We start from the raw sequence: 23,591 nt of genomic DNA, 5'->3' as shown, positions 1-23,591 counted from the left end.
CATGACTCAAAGTCGGCATAATGCGACGCTCATGTGAAAGCGGTGAAGAGGATCGCCCTCGGGGATGGCGAAGGGCTTCCGGCATGTCGATATACTGCTAGCAAGAAGGTGGCGGTGATGATGGCAGCCATGAAGGGTCTGTCCGAATCGAGGTGGGTTGGGTCATCAGAAGTTATATCCGTGCTGCGCATCGTGCTGAAGGTCTGCGATGATGTTTGTACCTCTTGGCAGGGCATGGTACTGGTCGTACGGCACCCAATATGCTGATGGTATGGTGTTCGAGGTTATCCAGTGAAGGCACTAACTAGGTGATCGAAGCGCTTATAGCAGAGTGTTGCGGTCCTGATCCTTCATCGGGAAGAGCCATTCTCGACCGTTCCACATGAAAGGCGCATTGGCTTGCTCGATACAACACTGAACAGCATCATATTTCTCATCGAGGTTCCCGTCATGGTTCTCGTCCAGCCATCTCTCGGCATCGTAGTACTTGACGCCGTGGTAGCCCACGTTTGCCCACCAGTCAGCATCCTTGTTGTACTCTCTCGGTACCCACCAGAAGAGTACGCGAATGCCTTAGTTCTCAACCTTCTCCACAGTCTTCGCCAAACGCAGCCACAGCTCCTTGTTCGCCACTGGCTTCTTCGAGGCAGTTTGCCAGCCGTTGAGCTTCCACTTCTTGATGTGGTCGGTAATGCCTTCGAAGACGTACTTCGAGTCTGTCTTGATTACGAGAGTGCCCATGCGAGCAGTGTTGTCGGGGAGATCCTCTGACACGATGCAGAGCGCAATCTCCAGGCCCTTGATCCCGGCTTGCAGCTCCGCCGTCTGATGTGTCGCGCCCTTGTGTATCAAGGTGTATCCACCGCTCAGTTCATTGCCAAGTCCGACGTGAACACCGGCTGGCGAGAAGATGAGATTGTTCCTCTTGCCGTTGTTTGGACAGACGCCATCGACCGCGATGACAATGCAGTCGATGTGGTGGACCCGACGTCCACAGGCATCGCAAGGGTTATCCATAACGTGTGCTGGACACACGAGATGGACGAACGGAAAGTGCTCTTGGGTGATGTGGTCCGGAGGCGTGTCAGGTGGGTATCCCATCGAGTCGGGTGAGAAGATGCGGTTGGCAGTCTGATCTGTCGAGCTGTGGCTGCTGTGGCCATCGTGTGTGTCGATGGAGATCTGGTGTCGTCGAGAAAGCTGCTCTCCTTCGATCTATGATTGGCTGCGCGCCTCTCGCGTTTACCCATGGTGATGCGAGGTTGCTGGGGCGTGTCTTGTCTTGGGCTGAAGGTCGATGATCCGTCAATACAATCTTCTGTTGTGCGAGCGTAGAGAATGCATGCGGGATGCGACAAGTTTGTGAGTGTACACAAAAATCGCAAGTTGTCGTCTCATGAGCAGTGGCTGGGAATCATGCATTCCAACTAGAGTAATGACTCATATGCAGGAGCCCGAGGACAATTCGCGCTAACGCAAAAAGCACGGACATGGGAGCTTGCATTCGTTCACCTCCATTTTGTGAGAAGTGACAAGTCGCACCCATATCTGAATGATCTGGTCATGAATAATCAGCTAACCCCACAATGTTTGAGATGAGCACACATCTCTTTCTCGGCCCAGCGTGAGGTGAGAGCATCGGTCTCGAGCATGAAACACTGCTACGCAACCACTACTACCATGAGGTAAGCTACGAGCCAAGCCAAGTCCAGATCAATATCGCACAAAAGCAACGGAGGATGAGATGAGGGTCCCATTTGAGCGACTTGAGGTAGGTACTGCAGCCCAAGCCACTCGTGCCTCCCAGCGGTGTCGCGTTTGATGATATGAGTTATGCAACGATGTCCAAAAGCTCCTGCAATTCGCCGATCTGGAGATAGTCGCTCGTGGTCCGCATCCGATGGCAAATCTTCAGCTCGCCACTTTCAAAAAGCAGTGCGCCCCCTGCGATAGCAATTTTCAGTGCCAGCTTACGATGTGGTCACCCTGGGAAGACGTACCATTCTGCCCTGGCGGCCCACCCCTAATTGCCTTGGGACCTGAGCTCAACGCATTGTACGTACTCCTCCACACTATGTCAAAGAAGCTACGGCTGTGGTAATCCGGTTGTTTCGCGTTCCATCCTTCCGAAATGGGCGCGCTGGACTTGGGCATACCCAGCTTATCAAAAAGTTCCAAGCTGAGATCCGCGTACACCGGGAAAGATATATCATTGCGCTTGCGATAGTCGGCGATGAGATCTGAGCCACCACAGCCGATTATGCTGATGCTTGTCGAAGCAGCGGCAATCTTTTCTGGTGTCAGGGTGCGCGAAATGGCTTTGATGTATTCTTCGCAAGCCTGGAACAGCGTCAGTACGAATGAAGTCCTCTATAGCTGGGAGACAAGTACACCACAGAAGAAGTGTCGAATGAAGATGATGAACTGGCGCTTTTGGGCATTTGAGACGGTGTAGAGAGTGTTGAAGTCAACCTCTATGCCTCCTTCGTTCTTGACACGGAGGTGGCCGGCCTCACGTAGTGTCTCTGCGCTTGGCAGCTCACGATAGGTCTCATCGGTGACTGTGGTAGTGGTGACCATGGTGTGAAGTATTGGCTTGTTCGCCCGAGGCGCTTGCGAAGACAGATGAGGAATGTCAGACCGCTTCAGGTTTCTTCTCTGCTTGAGTACGGTGTGAGGTCGATGTAAGCTCAGAAGTTGCCCCACCCGATCAGCTGTCAAGTTTGTGCTACACGGAGGATCACAGGATCGCGTGAATGTGTAGTCTTGGCGTGAGAGGATGTGAGACCTTGCCAATGGACGTATTCGAGGTCGGAAGGGTGATGGAGAAGGAACATTGGAGTGGAGAAGTTGACCGTTGTCAACATGCTGACTCATCCAGTTCGACGACTTCCAGTCTTCAACGTCCTCTTCTCTTCTCCCTCTTTTCACGTCAAGGTCCAATTTCATACCAGCAGCAAGGCATCGTCTGTCATTTTTCATCCCACTTTAGCGGCGATGGTTCCATCAGACATATCGTGCAAGCTGAGGCTTCCATCAGTACGAACGCCTTGGCGGAGGCGTCGCGCTTCCTCTCAGCCGCAGGGCATGGGATACTCCTTCGAGAGTTTACACCCACCCTGGAAACATGTTCAGCTCCAACATGGCTTTGACTGAGTCTCGTCTGACATCTGGTCATGGATGGGAACCTCCTTGACAGTGCCTGCAATTACCCTTACCAGCCGCTCCACGGTGAGCAGCACGAATTCCGCGTCCTCGACGTCTACCCTGGTACCGGCAAACATGTTCTGCAGTGCTGTCTCAGGCATTTAAAGCCCGGTTCAGGTGGTATATCGCCCTACGAGACGATATCGTACTGCTGGGGCGACCATACTAGCTATGAGAACCTAGTAATCGATGATCTTCCTCTGGCCGCACCAGCAACGGCAGTTGCAGCACTACTCCGGATGCGTCTTCCTACAAAAGTCAGGACCTTGTGGATCGATGCCATCTGTATCGACCAGGAAGACTATGATGAGCGGGCAGACCAGGTCACTCGAATGGCTGGCATATATCGTCACTCTCGGGGTAATCTGGTATACCTTGGCGAGGATGATCCATCACTCGTGAGTGCCGTGAGGAGTATACACAACATTCTGCCCGAAGTTGACCGCCATACGAACGACGCAGGCGGCTTCTGGGATGCGGTCATTGTCAACGGTGGGTTCAACTTTTCGGCCACGGGGTTTGACGACGACACGAAGCTGTCATACACGGCTTTGGATCGCTTCTTCAGCAGAGCTTGGTTCAGGTGTGTTTCCAGCGTCCTTAGTAGCATAGTATGCTGACCTATCATAGTCGCCTTTGGGTCATTCAGGAGACTTTAGTCGCTCCTTCTAATCGCTGCTTTTGCGGTCCTCACGAGCTGGAGTTGTTGGACGTACTTCGCGCCGCCGTCTGGATGCTTCACAAACACCAACACTGGAGGGCGCAGATGGATAACATACAGTTCAATGTCTTTTTTGATTGGTGGTACAAGCTACGCCCGGAGCGGACTCGCGAGAAGGCCACGTTTGACAACGTGCTCGAAGTTCTATTCTTCAGCAGGATCAGAAAGACCTCCGATACTCGCGACAGGCTTTTCGCGTTACTCGGACTACTACCAGAGGATGTCTCAAAAGCCATCAAACCTGATTATCGCATTTCTGCCTTGGCTCTGATGCAGCGAGTCACACGTCAGTCCCTACTTGACGACTCCAAAACCAATGTTTTCAACAGCACGATTTTTACCGTTTGTAGCATGGAGGAGGGGTGTGGTATCGGAAGCTGGCCTTCGTGGGTACCTAGATGGGACCGCCCACCCATGCGCCAGCCCGGTCAACTGCCTGTCTTCTTTGCTGCTGGCGGCGAAGAAGCGCTTGCTGCGGTCGGAGAAGACACTGATGAGAGTATACTCTCACTCGGCGGGTTTGTCGTCGATCGTGTCACTTGCGTCACCGAGATGCTGAAGAAGAACGCTGCGGCTGATCTGGAGTACCTGTTCAACTGGCTGAACGGCGCGCAAGAAACTGCTCGGGAGGGCGACGACTAGAACGACACCACCCATGACCTTGCTTTCACGTTGACAGCAGGAGCAAACTACCTGTCTGAGCCTGCTGATGAAGCGCATGTGGCAGACTTTCGCAGTCTTATGTCATATCTGCAAGATACAGGTACTGAGGCTGGTGAGCTTCTGACGCCCGAGACTCTGCAGCGCAGATAGAGCCGAGCAAAGAACTACGTTGTTGGCTTGGCGAGGCACTGCATCCGACGGAGTCTGTTCTGCACCAAGGAAGGTCGACTTGGTTTAGGCTCCTCGTTGATGGCCGAGGTCGATATGGACGTTGTGGTTGTGGTCATCAGAGGATGTCCATGGCCTTTGCTACTGAGAACACTGGACGATGGGACGTTCAAGATCATTGCGGCATGTTACCTGCATGGCGTGATGTATGGCGAAGCGTTCAGAGAACATGTTAGCCGTGGTGAGCAGGATAGATTTTTCAAGATTCGATAGGAACATCGGTGACACTTGAACCGCGTTCATCGGCATGGCTTGGAATCAGGTCGCGAAAGGAACGTGGCCCACTGAACCGTCATAGAGCCTTGTACGTGTCCATCAAACATTCGTCATTCCATCCTGCTCGAACGCCTCCTGGTCTGGTATCTCTCACTTCCATGCTATTCCCAACGCCTAAACACCCTCGTAACTCATAGTCTCATCCATGCTCTACCTCGTCTTGACATTCGTCCTCCCCTGCACGGCAAATGGGCTCTCCTGCGCGGTCCGGAGGGGATCGAAGCTGAAAAGCGTCGAGATATACAGCCCCAGAAACCTCACAATCTGCGCCGGCAGTCCTCGCCCTTGAGCAAAAGATGCAGGTGCAGAGAATAGTTGTCCAAAGTTCACATTCGGCATCTGCAGTCCTCCTCCAGCTCCAGCTCCAGCTCCCGAGCCCAAAGTTCGACCTCCACTCGCGCTGGACTCTCCACCCAACTTCTGCCCACTGCCTCCGAATGCAGCGCTCTGCTTAGCGGGACCTTTCGCGGCATCGGCTGCTGCTGACAGAATGGCGGATCGAAGGGCATTAGGATTTGCGCCACGGACGGTTTCGACGACTTTAGTGCCTTTGAGGACGAGGAAGGTGGGCATGCTAGTCGCTCGTAAGCATAGACTCAATCGGTTGGAGGGCATGTCCCAACTCACGCGGAGATGCCATAGGTAGCCGCTACATCGCGCTGGTTGTCGACGTTGACTTTGACGAAGGCGAGGCGACCGGGTTTGGCTTCTTGTGCGGCGAGTTGTTCGAAGATGGGGCTGATCTGCTTGCAAGGGCCACACCAGTCGGCGTAGAAGTCGACGACCACGTAGGTGGATGAGGCGACTATGCTTTTGAAGTGCGCTTGGGACGTGATGCTGATGACTTTCGACGACATGGCTGCCGCGTGTGGTGGTGCTGGTGAGGTGCTGGTGAGGTGTTGTTCAATGGAGTTGAGGGCATAAAGCTTTAGTGGCATGTGGAGGCTGATTAATCAAATCGTATCTCAGGCCTTGACATCTAACCTAAATGAATAGGTGTCATTGAGGGCAGTTTCCCTCACGTGCGTGTCAGAAGCAAAAGTTGAAAGGGCACAGCCATGTAATACTTCGAGAGATGCCGACGGCAGGAATTAACTCCTACTTGGTTTTTTCGACTTCCGCAACATCGCACGCTACGGACTTATGTTTCTCGCGTAGATTTCGAACGTTCGATCGTCTACTTTATGCCTTTGTTCGCTATATAGGTTGCTATTATCGTAAGTTCAAGTAAAAAGACGCATGAGCCTTGGCGCCATCGCTAAACACGACACATTCGAAAGCCCTTATCAAGGCCATTCCAACGATCTACAAAGCAGGCTACTGCCTCTAGACTTGAGGGAGTTCTACCTCATCCAATTTGGACAGCTTGAAGTTCTCTTCACCCTGTTTCTTCAGCTCCAAACGCCGCGGAGGTGCCTAGCTGCATTAGGCAACTCCTAGGCAATGGCAGGCCAGGCTACGGCACCACCGGCGCCTACGGCTGTACAGGCGAAGCTCCCCTAAGACAACTGGCAGCAACTTATAGAGGGCGCAAAAAGTATAGAAACTAACGATCAGCTCCTATACTAGTCTCTCTAGGTAATAATTACTTAGCTACGTATAGCGCTAGTACTATTATATTACTAAGGGTAATAAGAAATAAGGACGACGTCTTAGGCAATTAACAAGGCTACCCGGAATCAACACCCCTATAGCTAGGCATTGGTCGCGGTATCGACACTAGGCCCCCGCCTAACGTACGATATAGTTACGATCCGTTTTATAGTAAAGGAAGACTAGGCCGAAGTTACGAAGCTATCGAATAAAGAGCTCGCCTAGCGAATTAAGTAACTAGGGGTAGTCGTAGTAAACTAATAGTCTAACGGTACTCTATAGATCTATACTAGCTCTAGTACTACTAGGAGGTACCTAGAGGTATAGCTATAGTAGGTATCTAAGGTTACGGTATTAGCGAAGGTCTTAACGAAGTAATTTACGATCCTAGTCTACGACATACCTAAAGAGTTCGACCTAACTAACTAAGGTCACCTACGTACTCTCTAAGAGGACAATCCGGTCACTCTTAACTCTCTAATCTAGAAGGCGACTTAGCTCTATAGGAAATAGCTAGAAGGTAAGAAGGCCTCGGCGCTAATCGTATAGCTATAAGACGCGAAAGCGGCAGATCTAGTAATAGAACAAGGCCTAATCTAGTAATATAGCCTTAAGATAGTCGAAAAGTACTCCTTATTCTTTTATATCCTCTAATACTTTAAATACTAATAGTATAGATACTAAACCTAACGTACTTTACTACCGAGCGTGCTATACTACCGAGCGGGCCACTTTTACTAAGAACTGTACCACTTCTATAGATATAGCTATATAATCACTATTATAGCGTATATTGTCTTTAAACGAGGCCAAACTGACCTTAGCTATCTAGGCTACGAAACGCGACGCGATAATTACGAATCGACTTACTATAAAGAAAGGTATACGACGCGTCTCGAACTATACTAGGGTATCGATTAAATAGACGACCTCCTCGGGGTGACTACGAGCCTAATTCGAAGAAGCTTATAGAGCTAGAAGAGAGGGTGATACTTGAGTATATACTCGAGCTAGATCTTAGAGGTTTCCCGCTATTAAAGGCTAGTATACGAGCAATAGCCGATTCATTACTATAAGAGAAGGGTCTTAAGCCCGCTAGTCTTAATTAGACAGACAGGTTTATTAGGCGGCATCGTAAGCTAAAGGTTCGTATAATACGTAGATACGATCGTTAGCGAGCCCTAATAGAAGATCTAGACGTTATCGAGAGGTAGTTCTTACTTATACGTAATATAAAGGAGAAGTATAGTATCCTTAACTAGGACACCTATAACTTCAACGAGACAGGGTTTATAATAGGTATTATTACGTCTTAGAGCGTCGTTACGGGTTTAGAAAGGCGTAGTAGGAAGAGGAAGGTCGTTTAATAGGGTAATAGAGAATAGGCAATAGTAATTAAGACTATCTATATAGACGGAATAGCGCTCCTACCCTACGTCATCCTTATAGGTAAATAGCATATTAGTACCTAGTACTAAGACGGCAACTTAGGTCTAGACTAGACAATCGGGCTAGTAGAGAACGGCTAGACTAACAATAAGTTCGGTATATAGTAGCTAGAGTATTTCTAGAAGTATACTATAGCTCGTACGACTAGGGTATAGAGACTACTTATTATCGATAGCTACGAGAGCTATAACTTGAAGGCATTCTAGAATCTATATAAGGAATACAAGATCTTGGCCCTATATATACTATCGCACGCCTCGTACTTACTCTAGCTATTAGATATAGGTTGCTATTCGCCTTTAAAGAAGGTATACGGTACTTAGCTCTCGGGCTTAGTACGCTAGCGTATCACTTATATCGATAAAGTAGAGTTCCTACGCGCCTTCCAGGTAGCCTATGACGCTATATTTAGATAGGAGAACATCCTATCGAGCTTTAGAGGCGCTAGTTTGGTTCTATTCAATCTATAGGTAGTAATAGACAAGCTTAATATCAAGCTACGTACGCTGACCCCTCTAGCTCCGGACTCTACCCCTTAGGAGTCGAAGACACTACGAACTACAAAAGAATTCGACTCTTAATCGACACTAGTAACGAACAAAATGCGTGCCCGGGCAGGTTCATCGCTAAACTCGTTATAGGAAGGGGTAAATTAGCTTATAAAAGGGAGTAGAGAGATAGCGTATTAGATAGATAGATAGATGATTCATTTACCCGTTGTGGTGCCCTCCGGCCTAGGCGGGTTTATGTCTATATATGTTACTGCATAAGGTAGGAAACCTATTCCTAGGTAAAAACCTCCTCTCCTTCTCTAATAGCTTCCTTGCCATGAGTTCTCAGTTTTCCTTCCATTAGGGTGCACTAGTGTCATGGTGGTTAGCCTCTGACTACCTTGTCTGCAACCCTAGAGTTGTCCCCCTCTTCCTGCTCTCCTCCTCCTTCTTTCTCTCCTCAATCCATCTCTCTGTTTCCCTAGTAAGAGAGAACTGCTCCAAAAATCCTTGGTGGATGATCCACCTTGTAATTCTCTGGAGGTCTCCCTTATTGCTGATCATGGCTTGGAAGTTTCTGTTCCTTGCCCTTGCCCTCCATTCACCTCTCCCTGTACTCCATTCTTTGCAAACCAGAAGTCTATGTTCGACATTCTGGGACAGGTAGCCGCATGGGCAACTCTTGTCTTCGATACCTGGGACTTTTCTCTGATGCAGGTATGCCCTGACTCCGATGTGTTCAGAGCGGATTTGTATTGCTATGCTTGCTTCTGACCTGGTCAGGTCTGAGTACAGTAGGTAGTTGTGGCTACCAAACTGTTGGAGTGCCTTTGGGGTTCCTGGCCTCTGTGGGGTTCTTGTCCATTCAGTCTTCCAGAGGAGTCCTGCCATCCTTTCAGCTAGAGACTGTTGCTTCTTCCCTTGGCTAGCTGCTGATCCTCTCCCTTGAGCCCTTCTGTCCTGTTCCTGCTGGGCTAGGTGCAGCTGTTCTGTTAGCTCTTTGAACTTCTGCAGGTCCTGCTGCTTCTGTGGGGCTGGATTGGGTCTTGCTTGTCTGTGCCTTCTTGTGCACTGGCTCCTGATTTTGTTGACTGCCTTCTGGATTACTAGCTGGGCTGGGTATGCAGACGTCTTTCCTGCATACTGGTATCTCAACCCTTGAAGGTAGAGCTTGGCTGGTGGGGAGCCAGACTCCATTTCGACCACCCTTGTTGGAGTTGACTTGTATGCTCCAAGCACCTTTTTCAGACAGGAGGCTTGGGCTCTGCTGATGGGATCTGCAATTCTCTTTGGGATCTTGTCTTGGGCTGACCAGATCTGGGCTCCATATAGCATGGCTGGCTTCACAATGGCCTTGTACATAACCTTTGCTTTCGCAAATGTGGCTCCCCATGTGGAGGCTGTAAGCCTGTCAATTGATTGCCTGTTGTTGTCTGCTCTTGCCTGTGCTTTCTTGACCTGTGGTCCCCAGCTGAGCTTTGGATCCATCCATATTCCTAGCACCCTTAATTCACTTGAGGGTTCTGTTGTGTGTCCCTGAATAGTGATTGGGGCTTGCATATTGTGTCTGTTTCTGGCTCTACTGAAGTGGATGAGTTGATACTTCTCTGGGGCAAATCTGGCTCCATGTTTCCTGGCCCATTCCTCACATTCCTTGTGTTTCTTCTGCAAGATTCTGCAGTTCTCTTCTGTGCTGTCTGTCCAGGCTAGGATGTTTGTGTCATCTACAAACCCTGAGGCTGATGTGTTTCTGGAGTTTAGCTTTGCTGGCAGGTCTGCCATAAAGAGGAGAAACAGGATTGGAGACATTGTTGATCCCTGTGGGATTCCTGTCTCTGTAGGCATGCTGTCAGATTTGTATCTGCCCAGTCTTAGTCTTGTGGTTCTGCCTCTGAGGAAGGACTGGATAAACTGGACTGTCCAGTTAGGGATAGCCTTCTGTTTCAGGATGTGGATCAGCCTCTGGTGTGAGACATTGTCAAAGGCTCCTGATATGTCTAGTGAGAGGAGTGTGGCTGCTTTGTTGTTCCCAAAGTGCCATAGGGTCTTGATCTGCTCTGTGCTAAGTTCCACAGCTGTTAGTGTTGATCTTTGTTTCCTGCCTCCCATCTGTTCTTCAGGAAGGATTCCATGTTCTTCAGCTAGGTTTGTCAGCCTTTCTGCTATGATCTTTTCCAGGAGTTTGCCTAGTGTGTTGAGCAAGGCAATAGGTCTGTATGCCTTTAGCTTTGTGTAGTCCTCTTTCTGTGGTTTTCTCAAGACCACAGTCAGTGACTCCTTGAAGTGTTTAGGGCAGTGTCCTTGGGCCATGCACTGTGAAAAGATGTTTGACAGTGCAGGGGAGATCTGGTCCTTGCATGTCTTAATGAACAAGTTTGGAATCCCATCTGGTCCTGGGGCCTTGTTTCCTGAGAGTGTCTTAATGATGCTCTTGATCTCTCCCTCTCCCACTGTGCAGGATTGCTCTAGTGGTGTTGGATACACACTGCCCTCCAGATCCTGCAGGTCAGCTTCTACCTGTGTGCCAAAGAAATGTTTCCCCAATGCCTGTGCCTTTCCTGGGAGAGTGTGTTGGATTACTCCTTCCTGGTCTTCAATGTTTGGAAACTGGGGCAGCATGTTTCTGTCCTGTGTGGGTTGTCTTGCCCACTTTGCTAGTTTCCACATCTTCTCAGGATTCTGGGTAATGGATCCAACTGTTGACCTCCACTCCAGCATCTTGTCCCTCTTGATCTGGGCCTTCTTGTCTCTGGTTGCCTGGTTGTATCTGTCCCATGCTTCCTGGGAGTGGCTCTGGGTAAGGGCTCTCCTGGCCTGCCTGGCTGCCTTGACCTTCTCTGAGCATTCCTTTGTCCAGAATGGCTGCTGGTACAGTGACTGTTTCTTTTCTCTGGTGTGGGCTGCCGCAGTTTCCTGCATTGTTCTAACCAGTTCTGCCACTGCTTGGTCTATGTCTAAGGCTGTTTCCAGTCTCCTGGTCTCTAGTCCAGCTAGCTTCTGTTCCAGGTCTTGTCTGATCTGTTCCCAGTTGGCTGCCTTCCAGGCCAGCTGAGGTTCTAGGTCTCCTTCCTGCTGTGTCTGTGTTTCAAACTCCACCTGAATTGGGAGGTGATCTGATGAGGACTCCAAGTCCTGGTTAACCCAGCATCTGGTGACCTTCTGCTGCAGGTCATGTGATGCAAAGCACAGGTCAATGGTGCTTGAGCTTGCTCTCTGTGACCAGGTAGTTAGGCCCTTTGGGGTAACTAGGTGCATGTTGTTGCTTTGGGTAGTGGAGAGGAGTCTGTTAGCTAGGAAGTGATGGGCAGGTGCAAAGTCTGATCCCCATGTAGGATGGTGCAAGTTGAAGTCTCCCAGCACGATGTGTTGGGAGTCACTCTGCAGGATGTCTGGCAGCTGTTGTAGTGTGCCCAGCTGGGTGCTGCTTCTGGAGCTGGGGGGTGGGTTGTATACACTATGGATGTGGATGCTGCCTTGGTTGGTGTTGAGTCTGACTGAGGTGATGTCTCCCCCTTCCTGTTGGATTTGTTCCCAGCTGTCTGTTGCCATCTCTTTGCTGATGTACATGCATGTTCTAGGGGTGCCTTGTTTGGCTAGGAGTGTGTGATACCTTGGGTCGTTAGCAGTAGATGGTCTGTTAGATTTGCTGTTGATCCAAGGTTCCTGGACTGCAATAACTAGGTGTTTCTTTGGGTCCAGTGCTTGGAGAAAGCTTCTCTGGACCTTGTGCTGGCTTTTGTTGACATTGTACTGGATAGTGGTAAGATTAGGTGTCTCAATTATGACTCATCTATGCTGGTCTCCTGCTGGTCTTCTCGTGCTTCCTGCTACTGGCTGCTATTTAGGATTGTGGTAAGGTTGAGCCTGCTTTGTGACGGGTCTCTTCCTGCAACCACAATTGATTTTGGTCTACCCATAGCAGGGTGGCCTTGGGCCTGTGTGGTCTCTTCTGTTCTGCCTCTTTTCAGAGGGTTGTAGACAGTCCTTAGGGGTTCTTGGGTAATTGTCCCTGTCTGAAATCTGATAGGGGTGTTGATCCTGGCTTCTCTTGCCCTCCTCTTTGCCTCAATCCTAGCTGTGCAGTCTTGGGACCAGGAAGGGTGTTTCTTTCCACAGCATGCACATCTGGCTTCACTCTTTGGGGCTGTGCAATTCTGTACTTTGTGGCTACCAGCACAGTGGGAACAAGTGTCCTTTTGGCTTGGGCATCTAGTAGAGATATGACCATACTGTTGGCACTTGAAGCATTGCAGTAGTCTGTGGGTGCTTCTATGGATTTCTGTGTCCATTCTTTCGCATTCCCAGAAGATGCCCTTGTCAAGCACGGTGTTTGCCTGTTCTACAGTGCCTATCCAGAGCACTAGAGAAGACTCTCTCTTTGTGTCCTTTGTCTTTCTGTTGACCCATGCTGCTTTTGTGATCTGTAGCCCTGGGCATACAGCCTGGTTCTGGTCCTGCAGCCTCTTAAGGTCTCCTTCAATGTCAAACTTTGTGGTCATCCTATGGGCAATAACCATATTTTGTTGGTGTGAGACCTTAGCCGTCTTGCCTAGTTTGGCTGTCCACTCCTTCTGTGTCTCTAGCCTCTTCCTGTCTTGCTCCTGTGCTGTGAACAGCTTAAGGACACCTCCCTTCTCTTTCCTGGCTCCAATGATGCCTTGTATCCCAATCTTCTGTATGATCTCCTTGCCTGACAGGCCCTCAATCTCTTTCTGCTCTTGCTGGTCGGAAGTGTAGACCTTGATAGCTGTTTTCTGGGGGGGAGGGTTTTGGGATGCAACTGCTGCCCAGGTTGGTTGGCTTAGTTTCTGGCCTTCCTGTGTCCTCTTCTTTGCTGATGCTGCTACTGTCCTGTTAATGATCTGTCCTGTTTGGCTCCTTAGTGCCTTTAGCCCTCCAAGGAGCTCCAAAATCATCCCCTTAAGTGCTCTTTCTAGGTGCTCGCCATCTCCTGCCATTGCCATTGTTTCTGCCTTCCTGCAGACCTCCTTCCACTCGTTACTCTCCTGCTCCTGGTCGTTTCCTGCGATCGCTATCATCGTGTCACGCCTCTCTTTCCTACTATATAGGGTTCCTCTTTCCTCTATCTAGGTCCCTATATAGCTAGTAATTATTAGCCTTGTATATAGTCTAGGCCTTTATAAAGGTCGCCCCCTAGGTTAACGTAGTGAGTCTCTCTATACGAAGTTAATAGGGTCGGGGGTTAAGGTAAACTACTATTCTTTAGGTAGTAGGTCCTTCTCGATCTCTTATTATTCGGCGGCGAAAACGTTCGAGTCGTCGTTAGAAGGGAAGGCACCTAGGGCGGTATCGATACCTAGGTTATCGAGTGTCTACGTTTTAGTAGATACGGTTAGGAAAAGCTTAGCGCGTACGAGCGACTAACGCTTATACTTACTAAGATCTAGATAAAGAGGTTACTTAGGTAAGAGCACCCCGTTAGTAGTACTACCGGGTATAGCTATATTATACTATTAAGTAGTAGATAAGACTACTCTCTTAGTAGGTATATAAGGGCCCTATAAGAGTAGGGAGGCGCGCGTTTTACGCAAAGGAGAGAGGTGATCTATTAACTTAACTAATACGCTTATTTACGCGACTATAGTTATTATTAATACGCCTATACGCGCGACTCGATAGTTAGTAACTATAGTAAACTTAACCTACCTTAACGCGTACTTTACTAGTACGATTTGATTATAACTACTAGCCTAACTAGATAGGCCGCTTATAAGACCGAATAAACTATTACGGGTAGTAATCTATAAGACGATAGTATAGAGCTACCGTAAAACAAGCGTTATTTAGTAAGGCTACGAAAGAGAAGCGCGAAGCGCGCGAGATATAAAGGGAAGCGCTAAGGCGCTAGTACGCGGGGAAGAGCCGTAGCGCGACGTTACGGTAGTAGTAAACTATAATAGTACCGCTATACTAGCTAGGTTACGGGAAAGCCTACTATCTTAACTAAGGACTCTGATATTACCTACTACCCTTAGCTCTACGATAGTACCGGTAGTTATACCAATACTTAAGTAAAACCTTATAAGGGCGCGCGTACTATAGGGTCCGAATAAGAGAGTTATTGTTCTATAAAGCTACGAAAGAGAAGCGCGAGGCGCGGCGAAGTTATAAAGTAAAGCTAAGCCGCGCTAACCCGATATAGAAGGTCCGCGGTTCACCTAGGCCGACGTAGCTATAGTAAGGGGTCGCGGGCTACCCGTAATAGTACCCCCCCTCTTAAAATACGTCTTAGTCCTCTAAGCGTTATCTATCTTATACGGCTACTTACCCGTACTACTCTATAACCGTACGAAAGTCTAATTATCCTCTAATACCTTATTATCGTCTAGTAATATATCTATATCCTGTCTATCTATAACTAGCCTATCCGCGACCGGCTCCCTTCGAGAAATATACTACCTAGTTAGCTAGTTTACTCTAGACCTAAGTCTGTCTTCGGCTAGTACTCGCGTATAATCCTTATAGCTAAGGTTAGGTATTATTATAGGCTCTATAGGTTTTACTCGAGTATTGGTATAACTACCGATACTATCGTAGAGCTAAGGGTAGTAGGTAATACCGGAGTCCTTAGTTAAGATAGTAGGCTTTTCCGTAACCTAGCTAGTATAGCGGTACGTAGTAAATATATACTAAGTAGATTCTATTAGAGGTATAGCTCGAGACAACTTATTCGTAACGGTGTTACTATTAACACTAATCGTATTAAGCCCGAGGACCTTATTACTTAGGAGGACCTAATTAGATAGAGCTACGAAGCCTATAGGCGTAGACAACTCCGGCCGGTTATAGTAAAAGTCTATAATAGCGGCGGCCGCGTATTTAAACATATTCTTAGCCGGTTACTAGGTCTTACTATCCTCCTTATTCTAATATCTAAGCTATTTCACCTTATACTAAGTGTCTACTTTACGCTTCTACCCCTTATTTACTTTACCTACTCGCTTACGGGTATATATATCTAAGATCTTCTCTACCTTATATATATATAGGTGTTACGACTATATTAGCGACTATATCGGCTTCGGTAGTATTAGGCTCGATAGTTATTAGCGGTAGTAGTACTAGATACTAGCCTTCGAGTAGTAGGAAGTCGGGATGATCGGCTCGCTAAAGTAACGAGGTATAAAAGTAGCTATCGAGCCCTACTATAGCATCCGATAATCTTAGTTTATATAAGAGCTTAGCTAGTATAACTTCTAAAATCTAGTACGGGCTAGTATATCTTCTATCGAGCTTCTTAGATAGTCGAGTCGTACGGATACTCTTAGTACTTAGGTATACCTAGTCGCCTACTTTATAGTCTAGCGGGATGCTTCGGTAGCGATTTACTACTTTAGCTTAGAGAGCTTATAATATCCGTATGTTTTCTTAAAGGTGCTTATAAAGGTCGTAAATCCGGCGTATAAAGGCTTTAGCCGATCGCGTATCTAGTCGCTAGAGAGTAGTTAGTCCTCCCTCTTTTCTAGCGCTTAGGTCTACGCGCTCTATAAACTTAGGGTTATAGCCTAAAGTAACGTAGAATAGCGACATACTAGTAGTTTTAGAAAGGTAGTTATTAATCGCAAACTAAGCTAGATAAAGCCATTCTACCTAGTTATCTTATACCTCGTTAGTAAATATACGGAGATACTGTTCTATTACTTAGTTAGTACGTTCCGACTGTCTATTAGTTTCTAGGTAGTATAAAGAACTTAGCTTACGACTTATACGAAGCATCTTATAAAGTTTCTTCTAGAAGGTAGCAACCTATTGCTTACCGCGGTCTAAAGTAATAGTATTAGGAAATCCGCGTCGGGAGAATATATACTTAAGGAAAAGTCTTACCGCATTCTATATAGTTATTGCTCCGATTAGAATCAGCTCGACTTCCTTCGTTAGCCTATCTATTACGGTTATAATATTGTTATAGGTTATACTATCGAGGGTACTATTAGGAAGTCCGACTACGAAGTCTACCGCGATATACCTCTAAGGTCGGTCTAGTACTAAAAGTAGGTATAATAATCTAGGTGGCTAGGAGTATAGAGATTTCGTCGTACGGTATATATAGTAATTTGCGGTATATCTACGTACTAATCTTACTAAGCTAGGCCAATAGAATTCTCGTACTACGAGTTTATAGGTTTGAGCTCGTCCTCAATATCCTACTACTAGAGCGTTATAATTTATTCTAATAAGCCGAGTCCGTAGGGCCTAGTTATCGGGTACCTATAGGCTCTAACTATCGTACTAGTTTCGTATATACAATATGTTACTATCTACCTTATAGTACGTAGGGTGTATCTTCGCCTTCTATAAGAGTAGAGGGATAGTACTATCTTTCTATAGTATCTTAATTACCGCCTTAAGTTCTTAGTCTAGGGCGTAAGTAGTCGTTATACGGTACTCGAGTTTAGCTTCGACTTCGGCTTTATTTGTAGTCTATACTTCCTAAGCTAGTACTAGCTATGTTTATAGTACCTATTCTAGTTCTAGAATAAACTCGATTACTTTAGGATTTAGGGGAGTCGTCTCTTCTTCCTCGGGCGTATCTTCGATAGTAGCTCGTATAGAGTCGATCTTAAGGAATCGCTCTAGCGGAAGCAATGTCTAATACTAGTACTAATTTCTCGGATCGTCTACCCCCTACGGAAGGTCCTAGCTACGTCTCGTTAGGCTATCTAGCTTCGTTCCTTATACATCTAGGCGGTATATAATCTAGAAGTTAAATTGTAATAGAAATTCTGCCTATCGCGCTTATCGGCGATTTAGCTACTTCGTAGTCATAAAATACTCGAGGTTCTTATAGTCTATAAACGCTTTGACTAGATCGCCGTTCTCGTCTACTTCGTACGTAAGCTCCGGGCGCTACTCTTCAAATGCTTTAATAATCGCGAGGAGTTCCTTGTTATAGATCTTAAAATTATACTCCTAGGGGCTTAGCTTCTTCGAATAGAAAGCTATAGGATGTAACACTCCCTACTCGTCGTATTGTAAGAGCATACCTATATTAATAAAGTCTAAGGAGTTAGTCTTAACGACGGTCTACCTACCCGGTATATAGTATACTAGTATACCCGCCTTACTAAACGCTACTTTTAACGCCTCGAATGCCCTCTAGTAATTATTAGTCTAGTTGATTCTACGGTTCTTATGATTACTAGGCCTATCTAACTTCGTTAGGTTAGTTAATAGGGATGTAATACGAGAGAAGGCCTCGATAAATCTACGGTAGAAGTTTACGAATCCTAGGAAGGCTTAGACATCCTTAAGATTAGTTAGTACTTCCTAGGTCTATATACATTCCAATTTCCCCGGGTCTATCTCGATGCCCTAGGGTATAATAATAAGGCCTAGATATTTTATACGTTCCTAGTAGAACTCGGACTTATCGATATTAATAGTAAGCCCGGTATCTCGTAGCTTAATTAATACCTTTCGTACGTATTCGATATATTCCTCTAGAGTGTCGCTAAAGATAAGGACGTTATCTAGATATACTAATACAAAGTCATCTAGATGTTCCTATAGAACCTTATTAATATATAACTAAAAGGTTACGGGTCCGTTATAGAGGCCGAACGGTAATATAAGGCATTTGTATATACCGTAGCGACTACTATGAATACTCGGAGAGTATTATATCTAATAATGAGTAATATACCCGGGCATTGACGGAATCATCGATCTCTGCGCCAAAACACGACACATTCGAAAGCTCTTATCAAGGCCATTCTAACGATATAAAAAGCAGGCCACTGCCCCTAGGACTGAGGGAGTTCTACCCTATTCAATCTGGACAGCTTGAAGCTCTCTTCACCCTGTTTCTTCAGCTCCAAACGCCGCGGAGGTGCCTAGCTACATTAGGCAACTCCTAGGCAATGGCAGCCTAGGCTACGGTACTAACGGCGCCTACGGCCCTATAGGCGAAGCCCCCCTAAGACAACTGGCAGCAACTTATAGAGGACGCAAAAAGCATAGAAACTAACGATCAGCTCCCTTACCGGTCTCTACAGGTAATGATCACTTAGCTACGCACGGCGCTTGTACTGTCGTATCACCGAGGGCAACAAGAAATAAGGACGACGTCCCAGGCGATTAGCAAGGCCACCCGGAATCAACACCCCTATAGCTGGGCATCGGTCGCGGCATCGATACTAGGCCCCCGCCCAACGCACGATGCAGTTACGATCCGCATTGCAGCAAAGGAAGACTAGGCCGAAGTTGCGAAGCTATCGAACAAGGAGCTCGCCTAACGAATTAACCAACTAGGGGTGGTCGCAGTGAACCAACAGTCTAACGGCACTCTACAGATCTATACTAGCTCTGCTACTGCTAGGAGGCACCTAGAGGCACAGCCACAGTGGGCATCTAAGGTTACGGCATTAGCGAAGGTCTCAACGAAACAATTCACGATCCTAGTCCACGACATGCCTAAGGAGTTTGACCTAACTAACTAGGGTCACCTACGCGCTCTCTAAGAGGACAACCCGGTCACTCTTAACTCTCCAATCCAGAAGGCGACTTGGCTCCATAGGAAATGGCTAGAAGGCAAGAAGGCCTCGGCGCTAATAGTATAGCTACAAGACGCGAAAGCGGCGGATCTAGCGATAGAACAAGGCCTGGTCTGGCAATACAGCCTCAAGACAGTAGAAAAGCACTCCTCATCCTTTCGTGTCCTCTAATGCTTCAAATGCCAACAGTATAGACACCAAACCTACACGTGCACAAATAAGCAGGCCTGCTCGAACTGTGCAGGAGACTATATGTCTAGGGACTGTACATCGACTACGAGACGGTGCGCGAACTGTCCGGGGCACCACCTATCGTATAGTGCGGAATGCCTATAGCGGAAACTAGCGAAAAACAAGGCAATCACAAACAGAACCGTCGCCCTAAGATTCTACGGCGACCGTGAGGCTAGCCCACACCGGAACCAACTAGCGGCGGTCGGGCACAAGCGCCCTAGGGCCGAGAACGATGTAAAGGATGCGCAGCCTAGGGCGTACGGGAGGCCACGTGCTCTGCTAGCTGCGGCGAGGGAATCTAACTAGGCCCGGCTCCCCTTTAGTACACAGCCGATAGGCGTAGACCAGGACGCATAGGGCAGTAGGACACAGGACGATATAGAGGAAATGATTGTCGATGCCGATGACTAGCCTCGACACGCTTAACATCATCCAGTATAACGTCAACCATAGCAAGGATATAGTCCAGAACCATTTCCTACACGAGGCGGACCCGCGCGTCCACCACGTCCTTACAATCCAGGAGCTATAGATTAACCCGCACCATAAGAGACCAACGACCTGCAAGTCACTAGGCTACACGACATGCCTACGAGGCGACGGCAGACCCCGCACGTGCTTCTATGTTAGTAAGGACATACTAGAATCCGACTGGGAGGTAGTGTACTACGTAGACGAAGAAGGCGGGGGCGATATTACCTCCCTCCACGTGGGTAGCACCTGGATACACAACCTATATATACAACCGCCAGCCTCGAGGTCTAGCCGCGACCTAGGGGTCTGCAGACACCTAGACAGTACGCTCAAGAGACAAGGGTGCCACATCGTAGTAGGAGACTTCAACATATACCACCCTTCCTAGGAAAGCCTTATGTAGCCGCACCCTATAGCCGACGAAGTACTCGACTTGATGGCGAGCAACGCAATTGCCCTTAATACCCCGAAGGACCTGGGCACCTAGAAGAGAGGGGGACTCCAAGGCACGATCGACCTCTCCTAGATCTTAGATAGCCACTACCACACGGTAACCTACTGTAGGATCGAACATAAACTCGAGGCGTCGTCAGACCACATGCCAGTCAGGACCTCTATTGCGACACAGATACAACGCACACTAGCGAGAACCCCTAAGCCAAACTGGGGAAAGGCCCACTGGGCCAACATCTAGGCGTACCTCGATGACTCCAAGAGGCTAGTCCAGATCGCGCAGCAGCAATACAACAGTAAAGACGAGATAGACGAAGCAGTCCAGGGGTTGACAGACGAAATAAGAAAAGCGACCTCACTTCACGTTCCGCTTGCCCAACCAACGACATGGTCCAAACTATACTGGACGCCGGAGTGCACTGCGGTAGTAAGAGAAGCAAGGAGAGCCCGCCGGGTGTGGACGAGCAGCCATAGCGAGGAGGCCTGGAACGTATATAGGGAGGCATGCCAACAGAAGAAAGCCATAATACGGAGGGAGAAAGCAGTCGGCTGGAGGGCCACAGTAGAAGAAATCGCCGGCAAGCCAGAGAGGATGTGGAAGCTAGCGAAATGGGCCCGACAGGACCCTACACAGGGCCCCTCCTTCTCTATCCTAGCGCTACAATCGCCTAGTGGCCCGGTTAGCGACCCCGAGGCCAAGGCGCGTCTACTAGCTAGCAAGTTCTTCCTACCCCTAGTCGAGGCTGATCTAAGCGACATAAACAGCTCTACTCCCCTAGCCCCTAGCATCGCGGTCCAACAGGAGGTGTCCGAGGGAGAAGTTACCGCTGTGCTAAGGAAGTTGCCGGCGAAGAAAGCCCCGGGGCCGGATGGGATCCCAAACGAGCTACTAAAGAAGTGTAGAGATCAACTAGCCCTAGCAGTTGCAGCGATCTTCAACGCCTGCCTACAGACCGGATACCACCCGATAGCTTTTAAACAATCGACGACAGTAGTCCTACGCAAGCCGCAGAAGGAAGACTATACGTAGGTGAAGTCGTACCGCCCAATTGCGCTCCTTAACACTCTTGGGAAGGCGCTTAAGAAGCTAGTTGTAACGAGACTCTCCGAGGCGGCAGAGGAACACTCCCTACTCCCGGACACCTAGATAGGTGCGCGCCCATAGCGATCGACGCTATCCGCGATGGAACTTATCACCTCTTAGGTAAAGGCCATCTGGTATAAGAATAGGGACAAGGTGGCTTCCTTACTTAGCCTAGACATATCGGGAGCCTTCGACTACGTGTCACACCCGCGGCTTCTCTACATCCTAAGGTCGAAAGGACTCCCTGAGTGGCTTGTCAACTTCGTACGGTCCTACCTCCGAAACCGTAGTACGTCGATCCTAGTCGGCCAGTACAGAAGCCCATTTCAAGCAGTCTACACTAGAATCCCGCAAGGCTCAACGCTAGCACCTATTCTGTTCCTCTTCTTTATGGCGACGCTGCTCCCAGCCCTAGAATCCCAGAACACCGCTGCGAGCGGCTTCGTAGACGACACAAACATCCTAGCGTGGTCTTCCTCGACTGAGGAGAACTGTAGGCTACTAGAAGAGAAGCACAAGATCTGCGAGGACTGGGCTAGGAGGCACGGGGCTCGGTTTGCCCCAGAAAAGTACAATCTGATACACTTTACGCGCCGGCCACGGTTCTACAATATGCAAGCTTCTATCTAGATACAGGGGCACACGACTAACCCGGCAAATCAGCTCAGGATCCTCGGACTATGGGTGGACCCGGCGCTACGGTAGAGGAAGCACGTACAGGCAATATTACGGAAAGCTGAACAGAATATGGCATCATGCTAGAGGCTCACTGCGTCCACATAGGGGGCGGACTTCCGGCAGTCACGACTTCTATATACGGCTATTGTACGGCCAGTCCTTACCTATGGCAGCCAAGTGTGGTCCTTAGGCGAGAGGGCCTGCCCATCGAAGGGACTCGTCGCGCCGCTAGCGAAGATCCAAAACCAATGCCTAAGGAAGGTCACCGGGGCATATAAGTCGACACCAACGAGGATGCTTAAGCACGAGACCGCTATACCGCCGATCGACCTATACATCCAGGGACTACGGACCTCCTACTTAGGCAAGTCGGCACAGTACCTAGTATAGAAGGTCATCGCCAGTGCAGTCGCAAGGGCCCGCGAATCAGTACCAGCGCATAAGGGCATTCGACCCGGAAACGAGCCGAACTACCGGGCAAGGGACGAACAGCTAGCAACACAATGGGAAGGTGAGAAATCGTTTGTAGAGCAACTATGGAAAGAGAGGTGGAACAACCAGGTTGTAGGGCATAGTGGACGCCCTCAGCCAGCGGGACAACCTAAGGAATGGTCAGCTACAAAATCCGCGGTCAAGCACCCCCCGAAGCTCATCCACTACCGCCTTACGAGGGCATAGAGTAGCATAGCAACCCAACTGCGAAGCGAACACATCGGCCTCCAGGGGTACCTATCATAGAGGAAGGTCCTAGGATACACGAATACTAGCTGCCCCTGCGGCTATCGCTCCCAGAACGTACGGCACGCACTCCTCGTCTGTCCGAGGTAGTCGCTAGGAAGGGGGAGTGGATGGCAAAGGCGAGGAACCGGACGATTAGGGCACTTCTTAACAACGCTGAAGACCTACGGCGCATTACGAACTGGATACTAGAGAAGGGCTGGCTAGAACAGTACCGCCTAGTAGGAGCAGTGCAGGAAGAGAGGACACGACGCAGCGCGACGAGACCGGCTAGGAGCGGGGGCTAACGGGGTAGTGACATGGACTACGTACGTTCAGAGGGAAAGCTAATCTAGACAAGGAGTAGTCGGGGGCGGGAAGGGTTTTCACCTATTCGGGTTTCCCTTTGTACATAACAATAGATATATACCTGCATAGGCCGGATAGGGTCCTAGAACAGGGGAATGACAAATCTATCTATCTATATACCGTAGCGTATTACGAAAGCTATTAGCTACTCGTGCCCTTCCGCGATACGTAACTTATTAAAGGCTACTATAATATCTAGTTTTATAAAGTACTTCTTTCCGTATATACGGTCAAGCGTTTCCTATATTAATAGAATAGGATAGCGACTCTTAATAGTAATAGCGTTTAGCCTACGGTAGTTGATATATACTCGTAGCCCTCCTCTAGGCTTTCTTACTACTAATACCGGTGCCGGTGACTAGCTTATTTTCTAACCGGCCTTACGTACCTTACCTTCTAAAGTCTATTCGAGTAACTATTTCTTAACGGCTTTATTCTCC

At 48.5% G+C, this 23,591-nt stretch overlaps 4 protein-coding genes across 4 annotated transcripts; 1 reads left to right on the top strand and 3 right to left on the bottom strand.

Moving 5' to 3' along the window:
• Window positions 1-321: 321 nt before the first annotated feature.
• CLAFUR5_05509 (Ribonuclease H1) lies at window positions 322-1,101 on the bottom strand (the record flags this gene model as incomplete). Its single annotated transcript, XM_047904657.1, has 2 exons — window positions 322-528; window positions 586-1,101. 2 exons carry the CDS (start codon window positions 1,099-1,101, stop codon window positions 322-324), a joined length of 723 nt encoding a protein of 240 aa, XP_047761785.1.
• Window positions 1,102-1,831: 730 nt separating this feature from the next.
• Window positions 1,832-2,982, bottom strand: CLAFUR5_05508 (uncharacterized protein; the record flags this gene model as incomplete). The annotated part of the gene is made up of 3 exons (XM_047904656.1): window positions 1,832-1,944; window positions 2,001-2,340; window positions 2,392-2,982. The coding sequence occupies 3 exons, from the start codon at window positions 2,980-2,982 to the stop codon at window positions 1,832-1,834; spliced, it is 1,044 nt and encodes a 347-aa protein (XP_047761784.1).
• Window positions 2,983-3,176: 194 nt separating this feature from the next.
• On the top strand, window positions 3,177-4,570 carry CLAFUR5_05507 (Heterokaryon incompatibility protein 6, OR allele; the record flags this gene model as incomplete). Its single annotated transcript, XM_047904655.1, has 2 exons — window positions 3,177-3,790; window positions 3,838-4,570. 2 exons carry the CDS (start codon window positions 3,177-3,179, stop codon window positions 4,568-4,570), a joined length of 1,347 nt encoding a protein of 448 aa, XP_047761783.1.
• Window positions 4,571-5,245: 675 nt separating this feature from the next.
• Window positions 5,246-5,952, bottom strand: CLAFUR5_05506 (Thioredoxin-like protein; the record flags this gene model as incomplete). Its single annotated transcript, XM_047904654.1, has 2 exons — window positions 5,246-5,669; window positions 5,723-5,952. 2 exons carry the CDS (start codon window positions 5,950-5,952, stop codon window positions 5,246-5,248), a joined length of 654 nt encoding a protein of 217 aa, XP_047761925.1.
• Window positions 5,953-23,591: the final 17,639 nt, after the last annotated feature.

This window comes from Fulvia fulva, chromosome 5 (genome assembly GCF_020509005.1).
Source record: "Fulvia fulva chromosome 5, complete sequence".
Lineage (NCBI taxonomy): Eukaryota > Fungi > Ascomycota > Dothideomycetes > Mycosphaerellales > Mycosphaerellaceae > Fulvia > Fulvia fulva.
This window is presented reverse-complemented; position numbering and strand designations above follow the sequence as displayed.